This window comes from Canariomyces notabilis, assembly GCF_033297395.1.
Source record: "Canariomyces notabilis strain CBS 508.74 unplaced genomic scaffold N656scaffold_7, whole genome shotgun sequence".
In the NCBI taxonomy this organism is placed as follows: Eukaryota; Fungi; Ascomycota; class Sordariomycetes; order Sordariales; family Chaetomiaceae; genus Canariomyces; species Canariomyces notabilis.
The window spans coordinates 320,238-331,099 of record NW_027041829.1 but is presented as its reverse complement, the minus strand read 5'-3'; the positions used below and the strand labels follow the sequence as shown (position 1 = coordinate 331,099).

Below are 10,862 nucleotides of genomic sequence, written 5' to 3'. Positions count from 1 at the left end.
TAGGTGGGTGGGTAGAGGGTTATAGGTGGAGGGTAGGTAAGGTAGGTGGGTAAGGGTTGTAGGTAGAAGATATAGGGGTGTAGGCGAAATGAGTTTGATGGCGAAGAATTTGCGAAGAATCTGTAGAGTCTTGCGCATCACCAAGTTTAGGTACTTCGATGCATGCGCCTGCAAAATTTGGGTGTGTGGCGCACGGCTTGGCCTGAGCCAGATGCGGTAATGGACTGGCCGGATACAGTAAGTGGTCCGTGACCACAGTCGCTTTAAAGACTGACCACAGTCGTCTTAGAGGAATCGAGCGAATTGTATAGATTTGCGTCTTGGCAGCCGGAACAAACTTCAATTGGCCAGTTTCGCGTTTTGCCAAGGAATTGGTTTATTCCACGGTTAAAGGATCGACGGGAGGTCCAGAGCTCTTACGGATACTTCGTACCTAGGATTACCTTTGGCTTCCAATTAGAGGCATGTTCATGACAAGCTGGCCAACGTCAACTCCTGATCTGCCGAACCCCCAAACTTTACGATTACAAAAGTTACCTTCGACGCCTACCAGATTGGCAAGTGACGCGCCCAGTTACGCCGTGGAATAGGGCAGCTTTTTCGGTCCCTCCTGATAAGGGAATGAAGGATCGAGCTGCTCTTCCTTTCCACCTCCGGCGACTTCCGCACTTCGCACTTCGCCTGCGAGCATACGTCCGCGCAGCTCATGGCCAGCCCCGACTTGCCGATGGCCGAGGTCGCCCGAGCACTTGTTGACTTTTCTATCAGCGACTCCTTCCCTGAGGAGGACGTCTCATCGCTTCCGGTTGACGCCAGCTCTCTGCCGCCGGCCATCAAAGCTCTCGCGGACGCCAAAGCGAAACTCCAGGTACGGGCAGTCTCACGCCAACTGCGCACATTGCACCAGTATTAAGCGGCCTTTTATACAGGCCCAGATACACGCCATCAACGAGGAGACGGCCGACGATGTGAGAACATGGCAAGCGAATGCGCAATCCGTGCAGGACGACATCCTTCAATCCAGGGCGCTCGCCAACGAGATCTTGAAGGCGTCTGAAACCCCTGCCGTGTCTGGACAGGCAATACGCGATGCTGAGGCAAAAGCAGACTTGTTAATCCGTGAACTTAACTACAACTCTCAGGTCCAGGAGGCCCTGAGGGGCATCAGAACTGTAAACCGCACGCTGGAGGAAGTCGAGCAAGCCCGCGACGAGCGGCGCATTCTGGATGCTCTGCGCCTGCTTGAAAGTGAGCAAGTCATTAGGGCAGCCCCTGGTTTGGCGCCGCTAATTCCCGACAGGATCCTGGAATGAGTTGGATGCCATACCGGTGAACAAGTCCTGCAGGGCTCTCAAACTCCTCGACATACGGGCTTTTGAGCTCAAGTCGGGTGTGCATGAGGTCCTTGACCATGTTTGGAACGCGCTTATAGACGTTGACATCGAAAACAAGAAAGTCTCGATCAGAACTAGTCGGGAAGGTAAGTGCTGGTGGAACCAACTTGGTTAAATCCAGTCCCTGATCGATGTAGACGAGCCGATGACCCTCGAAGATGCCGTGATTGGCTTGAAGGCGTACAAAGAAGTCGATCAGCGGATGAGCCAACTCTGGCAGGGCATCAATGAGGCCACCCTTCTTCCGAGGATGGATATTACCAAGGATACATTGCCTAGTATTCATATACAAGACGTAAGCTTGCTCCCCCAAACTGAAATAGACTGCTCTAGTAACTCTAGATGATCCAAGAACACCCTGGAAGTACGAGGCTCGTCAGACAAGTCGGTCAAATCATTGTTTGCCGATCTCGAGCAGGTCTTTGGTTTCCTGATTCGGAGATTACCGCCAGACCTTGTCGAAACTATTTCATCTAGCCTCTTACCCGGAACAATACACAAAATCACGACTGTCTGGCTGGACTCCGCTGTGCCGTCATCGCTTCAGGACATGGAACAGTTCCAGGACATCATTGCGGCGGCCAGGAACTTCTGCAACACATTGAATGTTCTTGGATTCTCAAATCTCGGCGACCTGCAGGAGTGGACGGAGAGCGCCCCAAGAGTTTGGCTTTCGAAATGCAGAGAAGCAGCACTAGATTCCGTTCGAACAAGGCTATCACAAGGTCTCGGCGCATCTCGACGAGTAGAAAAGGTAGAGAAACAAGTGGTTTCGAGATTGGAAAGCGAACAGCTAGCCGCCAATGGTGCTATCTCTTCCTCCGATGACCACGGATGGGACGCTTGGGATGACGCAGAAGGAGCACCTGAAGCGGCGGGGGATGATGCGACAGATAAACCTCCAGAAGGAGATGATGACGGTACCGACGCATGGGGGTGGGGGGATGATGAAGCTGCCGCAGAAGAGCCAAAGGAGGAGCTTAGAGATGCCAAGGATGACGAGGACGAAGATCCAACAGCAGCTTGGGGCTGGGGAGACGAGGCCAACGAAGCCCAAGTCGAAGTCCCTGGAAATTCCCAACGGCCAGCTCCGAAATCAGAGCCGCAGACCAGAGAATTCATATTGAAGGAGAACTACAGCATTACTTCAATGCCGCAGCCCGTCCTGGACTTGATATATTCGATTGTGAAGGATGGCAACGCCCTGACTCAAGACACGTACGCCAATAGCCCCGTCGCTGCTGCAGCTGCAGGGCTTTTCAGTCTCCCAACGCTTGTTCTGGCCATTTTCAGGGCCATCTCACCGCATTACTATGCTCCAAGTATCGGCGGGAACATGTAGGTGGTTAACTCACGAGATTTCACCAGCGCAGTTATTCTGACCGGGGACAGGTATCTTTACAACGACGCCACCTACCTGTCGGAACGACTAGCGGAGTTTGCCGCAGAGTGGAAGCATCGCGACGACATCAGCACTCGGGCGCAAAACATGCTGCGACTAGAAAACGACATCAAGTCCCTGCAGACTTTCGCCAACCGCACCTACACCAACGAACTAGCCATACAAAAGACTGTGCTTAGGGATCTTCTCGGCGGTAAGAGCAATGCCTGGCCGCCCCCACTCTCCGACACCCTTCCTTGACTATTTCACTAACTACTGCCCGTCCATTATCCCTCACCGCCAGGCGAACAAAACCTGATGCAACAAGACGACAGCGAGTCGTGCGTCTCAGCGTCTATCAGCCGGGTCCGCTCGTTGGCAGTCGCGTGGGAGGACATTCTGGCGCGCTCAGTGTGGCAGCAGGCCGCGGGCTCGCTGGTCGACGGCGTCGCGACCAAAATAATTGCCGACGTCATGGACCTGCCCGCCATCAGCCAGGACGAGGCCTACCGCATCGCCAAGTTGATCGCTTCGGTCGAGACCCTCGACGAGCTGTTCCTGCCCAGCCGGTGGCAGCAGTCGTCCCAGGGGACAACAACAGAATCAGGAGCAAAGGAGAAAGGCGGGGAAGCGGGTGGGGAGGTGCCAACCACGGCGCAGTTCGCGCCGAATTGGTTGCGCTTAAAATACCTCAGCGAGGTCCTCCAGAGTAACCTCCGCGATGTCAGGTACCTGTGGGTTGAGGGCGAGCTGAGCCTGTATTTCACTGCGGACGAGGTCGTTGACTTGATCAATCTTAGTTTTGAGGATAATGTCCGGACGAGGGAGGTTGTGAGGGAGATCAAGGCGAATGTAAGGCCCCTTGGGGAGGAAGGGAGAGGGTAAAAGTGAGGGTGAAGTTGTTGTTGGGGGGTTGGGGGTGTATGGATGGAACAGGGGGTTCGGATTGTGGTTACGTCGTGTTGTTTACTATCATCACTTGAAAGAAATCAAGTGTCGGAAACCCTTATACCTGCTTCTTTGCAATGCTAGGATAACGTGGTTTATCATTAGGTTGAGCTTCGATCCTTGAGATGTTCTTCATCTTGGCCATGTCTACGTTCTGCGTTGCTGGGTTAATTGCGGCTTCAGGCGAGTTGGCTGCTCCCTTAACACGAGCGCATTATCGTGTTTTTTTGTTCCTACCGGAGTAATATCGTCGGCCACGGCGTCGCCAGCTTGATATCAAAGCCGTTGGGCCTCTCGTTCAGGGGTAGGTTCCTGCGCCTTGGAGTGTGCTTCATTCAAAGTTCCCGCTATGCTCTCACAGTAGTAGAGTATACCTCAAGCGAGCGCCCGCTTGCTCAAAGTAATGGATACTTCGATCAAGTATTCCTGCCGTCGCTACCTTTAGTGGATAGTTGAGTTCCAAGGAGCTCCAAGTGGAGAGCGCAGTTGATGTTTTCTCTTCACTCTTTCCCGTAATGTCCTATGACTACATATGGTATTCCCGGAATCGTCTACAGGAACCTATTGTTGATGAGACACAGCGTTGTCCTTAATGTAAGTTACCGCCGTATCCCTTTGTCACCCCGTTTTCTCTGTTGTAAATATCCACTACGTATTGTATGTATGTACTCCATCTTACCATACCATCCTTAGCCCCGGCCGGATGACGCCTGTCCTGGTACCTAGAGATGATAGATGTCTTGACAGCACCTGGACTTCAAGTAATCATTGTACTGTACCCGTTGACAGGCTCGTGCTATGCCGTCATAGTTACTCATAATTCACTCACTGGAACTACAACTGTAAAGCCTAGTTGACCGTTGACTGGGTCATCTGACCTCATTCTGCCTTCACCTTTCACCTCTTCCCTGCCAATGGCCCGTCCCGGGCTGTTTTCTCCGGCCTTAGATTTACTCTATCTTGTTCTTCGCTTGATTGGTTCGTCGACGCTTGTCACCACATACTCCCCTTTATGGAACAACAAACGCTACTCGTATCAGTAGCTCCTCCCAAGTACCCTCCCAGCAATTGACCAATGGGTATCACTTTGTATTGGTTATACCAAAGAGAATGGGATCTCGATACCCGTTATTGGCTTCGCGAGTGTCCAGTAATTTCTATTGTGTTGTATATATAATGGAAGTACCTGATTCGAAGCTGCCCTTGTCTGGGTTGTTCCATCCCCACGCGATTGGGAAATAAATTTAAATATGGCGAGGCAGGTCGTTGGTTCGTTCCAACAAAACTCCCAGGATATGAGAAGAGACATCAGCATGTCTTGACTCAAAGGTCGTCAAGAGAGGTTGGGGTGCTGGAACACCATTGTGTGATATGCATACAACCTACTCACGCAGGGCGCCGACACCTCGGTCAAGTAGGGGAGATATGGGCTCTGCTCGAACTGCAGCGTGAGCCACCAGTATTGCTATATATTGCACGACTATGCCACCGGGCCTCAAACAGATGCTATGCATGCAGGCAACCTAACCTTCCCTCAACGTGGTCGACAACCACATATATCCTGCCAGAGCTGTAAGATGAACTAAGCCATACAAGCCCGGTCGCCCTCATGTCGTTATGATGATGCGATGAATGCCTTGACGACTCCAGAAACTAGACGCAACTCCTTGCCTCGACCCTCCCTAGCAAATGCAATCCTCATAATGCGTTGTTGGCTACGGAAGGTGAGCTCAGTTGCCTTTGTCGCCGCCACTGTGAAATCCCGGAAAAGTGATTGGACGCCGCATTGTCCAACCTTACCAACCAAGAGAGAAGAGAGCGGGCCACAGAGAAGCACCGAAGCAAAGCAGAAAACCCTAGATCCTTGACAAGCCTGCCCGTCCTGATCAAACTCCGAACCAATTCCTAGATGCCTAACTTGAATGATGCCATCAGGGGAGATACACTGTGCCCGAACCAGATACTCGTACAGGATGCCTATGCTTCCTCCAATTTCCAAGTGCTAATTTTTCAATTAGAAGCGCCATCTGATGACGAATGAAGCAAAGAAACATGATGATGGGACAAAACAAAAGGGGAAACGATGATGACCTGAAACAACACCGATTTTTTACTTCCTTCTCTTGTCTATACCCTCTCGCGCCATTTCACAAAATCCAAGCTCGCAATGCGGGTATCATGATAATAAGTCCGTGGGCCCGTTCCGGTCTCCAGGACCCGTTGACGGCACATGCATTTCTCAAAGCCCATGTCCCCCATCCCGCAGCCAAAACTCCTCCAGCAGCAGATAAACATAGCGAAAAAGAAAGAAAAGTACAGTAACATAGTTTCGGGTTGGCTACAGCCGAATGATTCGTGACCTTGCACTGCCGAGTGCATAGTGGTGAGATTGTGTTCTTGGAGCATCAAAATGGGAAGTATACTCTGGGACACCATTTCAGCCCTCTAGTTGCCCTTCGAGAGCCACCTGAAACATCAGGTGCCCATGACTGGAAGACTCTGCCCTGAAAGGCTGAAGTAGTGACCTAGAGAGGATGCGAAATGTTGGTGCGCCGAGGCAGTTCAATCAGCGGAAGCTGTCCATGCTGGATTTGGGGCTCGTTGGGGGGTTGAAGACAGTCTTGCTGATGTTCTTGAGCTTGTTGCCATTTTTCGTGCCGTCTTCTTGGTACGAGACCATAATGTCCGTCATCTGGCCTTTCCGGATTTTGCAGAAGAGGGTCGAGAACAGAAAACGGTCACCGTTATGGTCGAGCAATGGGATGGTGCGGTAGCCTTGTTTGAGACTGCTGAGCTTGGCTGTGAAGGTGGCCAATGGGGGGTTCCTATCACTGTAGCCCTTGTCGGCCAGTCTGACACTCCACCGGACGAAGATCAGGTCCGGATACTTGGTGGTGATGTCGAACAGAAACGACTGGTTAAACTCCGGGTTGAAGCCATTGTCGCGCACAATTTTGGTGCGGTATTTGAGCGGCACTTCTTGCGACGCAGCTGTGCCTGCATCCGCCTTGCTTCTTTCGTCATCGGCCAGGAACACCTCGACCTCAACGTAAGGGTCCAGCGTCCGCTTCTCGCCTAGGCTCCAGGGCCTCATCAGTTGCTGGGCAGAGATAACCTCAATCTCAAACGCGATCTTCTTCCTCGGACGTTTGCCCACGCACAAGTCGGGCGAGAGGTTAGGCATCACCTGAATTTGGCGTCCCTCGAGCGGTTTGAGAACGTAGCCGGATTTGTCCGTGCCGCCATCAAACATGGCTTGGTTCAATTGCATTCCCAAATCGAATGTCTGCCAATTGAGAGCCGCCATCTGCACCCCGCGCTTCCAGTAAATGAGCGGGTCAAAATTGGTCGATGTGATACGTCCGCCGTTGGGATAGACACGCATCAGGTACCGCATATTGTGGCGGTACAAGGCTCTCTTGCCCTCGCCTGGCTGGTTCTTGTCGGCGAAGGTCTTCTCCTTGAAGGAGAAGATGTGGTTGAACCGCTTCGCCTCGGGGCTGTCGAAACCATCAAAGTTGATGCCGGAGCAGTACACACCCAAGTCGCCCAGGATGGGACTGATCTTGCTAGTAACCTTCTTCACCGAAGCCGAGTCCTTTTCACTCTCGCTATCGTACTCGCTGGGACCACTGCTGCTGAGCGATTCCGGGACAACCCCCTCGGCGATTGTGTTGATTTGGCGACTTGAACGCCCGACAGGTGTCGGGCTTAAGAGGGGGCTGGCCGGCGGGGGCCCGAAGGTATTGTCACCAGCTACTGCCCGTAGATACGGCGATGGCATGCTGTTGCCGCGCCTCCGTCCGACTCGATCGCCGTTCTTCGGTGACTCCTCAGGCTGTTGCGACTTCTTCACCTTAATGAGGATGCGCTCCATCAGTTCCGATGGGGATGGCAGGCGGTCAGACGACGGGTCGAGCGGCGTCCGGACGAGCTTTTCTCCAAAAATCTCAATCATGATTCTGGCCATGATTGCCTGTGTCGCGAGGCCGCAGCGAACCTCGAGCGAGATGAACAGCGGGAAGCGAGACCTGACAAAGGCATACTTGTTGATAGTTTTGATGACTTCGAGGAACGAGATGCGTGTCGTCAGCGTGCGGCCGTGCATCACCACGGGCTGCCCATCTGGACCATCCCAGCAGTCGACCTCGACACAGCGACAGCCCCGCATCAATGCAGAGATGTAACCCTCGACGCTTGAGATACCGGCAACCTGACGGCCGAGCAGGTACGTGTTGTGCGAGCTTGATATGTAGTATTCATTCAGGGGCCGGTCAAGAACGTAGTGCTTGGGTTCTTTGAGAATGGCCTCGTTGGAAGTGGACGTGAGGAAGCTAGCAAACGCGGCCTCAGACATTGTCAGCCCATCGTCAACCAGCACAGCGGCCCTCTCAGCGTCTCTCGGCTTGCCCTTACGGGCGAACCGCAGAAAAGCGGCGTCCCAATAGGCCGGGTCCTCCTCAACGTTCTCGCGCTGCACTTCACGCAAGAAGTGCAAAAACTCCTCTCTGGTCATGCCACCCTCGCTGTCCGCCGTGTGAGCCTGGAAGGCGTTGCGGATGTCTCCCCGTATTTTCATGAGCCGCACAAACTCGAGGAACTCTTCAAAATTGAGACGGGAACCGCACGTCTGAGTGGAGGGAAGGTCATCGGAGCTGGCCCGCCTGCCTTTGACCGCCTCAAACTTCGCACGTAACTGGTCGGGCGAGACGTGAATATGCAAACTGCGGCAGACGCGCTCGACGCCAAAGAAATCAATTTGCTCCTCTTCCGCCGAGCGGGGCCTGTTGCCGAATTGCTTATCCATCTCTCTCGCCCAGTAGGCGCGGACAGCCTTATCATTAAACGACATCAAGCTCGCGGCAAAGTCTTGCCGGTGCTTGGAGATGGTCTCAAGAGCCTGGATCCACTGCTGGAAAGACCCATCATCGTCTGCAACAAGGTGCAACACCTTGGTCCCAGACTTGTCCGGAGGAGTATATATGATGGAAAAGAATCTTGGCTCGTCAGCTTCGGGAAGGCCAGCGTCGAGGCGATATTGCCGTATATCTTCGGCCACTCGTATTTCCTTAATGTCGTCAATGTAAATAGACTTTGATGACCGGCTCCTGTCCCACGTGAGCTTGGCCGAGTCCGGATCGAGGCACAGCACGATCCGCTTGGTGCTCTTCTTCTTGGTGACCTTGGTCAGAGTTACACCCTGACGAAGGGCCAAAGGAATCAGACCGTAAGGAGCGGGCGAAGCGGCCGGATCCGAAGTGCTAGGTTCTCGGGGGACTCCATCGTAGCCAAAGAGGTCATCATTCGCAACGGCAACTTCCTCGTCCGAGTCGGTCTCAAAGGGGCTAATGTTCTCGAAAGGCGTATTAGGGATACTCGTGCTTCCCCTTCTGCGCATCACACCTGGCCCAACGCTCCCATCCCGGCTCCTCGGGTTGGTTGACGAGGCCCGGCGGTTCAGTAACCCAGCGGCTTTACTGCGAACTGAATTTGACGCGCGACGCACGATGCTCATCTTCACGGCTTCACCCATGGCCATGGTGCCAGGGCTTTTCAAGTTCGCTTGGGCAAGCGAAGAGGTGCTTGTCCTCCGGGATAGGGTAGAGCCATGTTGTTCGGACTGCTTCGCGCTGACAGATTCCGGGAGCAGAAAAGGGGTGATTGTTGAATCCATCTCAACCGGCTCTAGGGGCTCAGGCGACTGCTGGAGGGAACTGCTAGTCCCAGGGCCCGTCCCAACCGACTGAAGAGGAGATCCATCGCGGGAACTAGGCGAGACGGACGAATTGCTGAGGGCTGAAGAAGGTCCAACGACGAGACGGGTCTGATGGCTCAAGTCTGTCTTGACATGGTCAGGACGTGGACGCCGGGATTGGGCTGGTTGAGACGCCATGGCTGAGGAGACAGAAGGTAATGTCGGCGTGAGGGAGTCGGGAGGGGTAGACATGGCGTCGGGAGGTGCGAAGATGGGATGACCGGAACCTGAGAGATGCGTGGGGAGACTGGCGCAACCACTCCGCTGAGCTGGGGGCGTGCGGGTGAACAGGGCGCCACGGCCGTGTGTGAGTATGGAAGGGGGGTCGGAGATTATATGGGACGTGGGGTCTTTCGCCGCATTTTCCGAGTGTTTGTCTGGTGTTCCAGTCTTCGAAAAGTATGATCAAGAGTGCGGGGAAGTAATAGACGGGATTGTTGATTCCGGCAAGGCGGGCGCCGGGGGAAAGCGAGCTTGAAGTCAGATAGAATGGACGACCGGGGTTGGAGATGCAAGGCGATGAATGACCAGCCAGCCCACAGACGGATCAGCGAGCAGCAAGGCGCATCCAAAGCCAAGTCGCCAGTGGTCGCGCAGCAGTATGTTGTATCTGCGGGTACAGGTACGAGGCAAGACCCCAGGCACTGGACATGTACGACTGCGTCGACCCTCTTGGAGACGAAGGGCCGGGAGAGCCTATGGCTGGGTGGTGAGGTGGCAGCCGTATGCAAGTAGCTCTATTCGGGTATCGTCAGGGATGTATAAGTCGTCTGGGAGGGTTGCCGCCTTAGCGGTCCACAGAAAGCCAAAATTCCAAGTCTCCCAGCGCCGAAGAAAGATGCCAGCGGCCGTAGTCAAATCCTCGTTTTGGGGGGCCTGTTTACACCGGAGACAAAGAAAGTTAAATACTTTCGAACCTTTCTCGAGGCCGTGGTTTTTGGTTCTGTTGATCTCTGTGCTGAGCCCAGTGTGCGTCGCTTTTTCTGGGAGCTTGATGCCTGAGCTGTGAAGTTTGCCAATGCTTGGCAGGGCAACCCAGCGAACAATGTGATGTGCGACTGCTTGTGGTCCGCACGGTTCTATAACCATCAAAGTAGAAGAAGAAAGGGGGGAAATATGAATCAGAAGACAAAAGTCGGGTAGGTATGTATTGTCTGACGGCCCGGCGCCAATTCAGCAATTCGCCAGTTAAGAATAGTCGTTGATTGTCGATCACCCTAGCATGGAAATGTTGGCGTGCAGCAGCGCGGCATCAATGAGACATGCCACTGTCTGTCGCGATGTCTGGCGGTTGTGTCGTTTTTGGCGGACAGAGTTGGACTGATGGTGGGTAGCCGAGCACTCGGTAAGACAATTGCAGCTCGGAAAACAGCAGAGCTCAAGA

General features: G+C 53.7%; 3 protein-coding genes across 3 annotated transcripts; 2 read left to right on the top strand and 1 right to left on the bottom strand.

The window, feature by feature from the left end:
• The first annotated feature begins 397 nt into the window (after positions 1 to 397).
• Positions 398 to 3,808, top strand: N656DRAFT_750795 (uncharacterized protein). Its single transcript, XM_064813007.1, has 7 exons — positions 398 to 868; positions 930 to 1,248; positions 1,301 to 1,480; positions 1,532 to 1,689; positions 1,747 to 2,732; positions 2,787 to 2,989; positions 3,080 to 3,808. Exons 1-7 carry the CDS (start codon positions 707 to 709, stop codon positions 3,658 to 3,660), a joined length of 2,589 nt encoding a protein of 862 aa, XP_064671337.1. The 5' UTR covers positions 398 to 706; the 3' UTR covers positions 3,661 to 3,808.
• Positions 3,809 to 6,289: 2,481 nt separating this feature from the next.
• Positions 6,290 to 9,616, bottom strand: N656DRAFT_707222 (PLC-like phosphodiesterase; the record flags this gene model as incomplete). The annotated part of the gene is made up of 1 exon (XM_064811410.1): positions 6,290 to 9,616. One exon carries the CDS (start codon positions 9,614 to 9,616, stop codon positions 6,290 to 6,292), a length of 3,327 nt encoding a protein of 1,108 aa, XP_064671336.1.
• A 220-nt stretch (positions 9,617 to 9,836) lies between these two features.
• N656DRAFT_597833 (uncharacterized protein) lies at positions 9,837 to 10,714 on the top strand. The gene is made up of 2 exons (XM_064810238.1): positions 9,837 to 10,621; positions 10,700 to 10,714. The coding sequence occupies exon 1, from the start codon at positions 10,002 to 10,004 to the stop codon at positions 10,485 to 10,487; it is 486 nt and encodes a 161-aa protein (XP_064671335.1). The 5' UTR covers positions 9,837 to 10,001; the 3' UTR covers positions 10,488 to 10,621; positions 10,700 to 10,714.
• The last annotated feature ends 148 nt before the right edge of the window (positions 10,715 to 10,862 follow it).

Coding starts and splice junctions, on each gene's coding strand:
- N656DRAFT_750795 (XM_064813007.1), top strand. CDS start 707: ATGGCCAGCCCCGACTTGCCGATGGCCGAGGTCGCCCGAGCACTTGTT. Junction 1,249..1,300: donor TGCTCTGCGCCTGCTTGAAA/GTGAGCAAGTCA, acceptor AATTCCCGACAG/GATCCTGGAATGAGTTGGAT. Junction 2,990..3,079: donor GCTTAGGGATCTTCTCGGCG/GTAAGAGCAATG, acceptor CCTCACCGCCAG/GCGAACAAAACCTGATGCAA.
- N656DRAFT_597833 (XM_064810238.1), top strand. CDS start 10,002: ATGACCAGCCAGCCCACAGACGGATCAGCGAGCAGCAAGGCGCATCCA.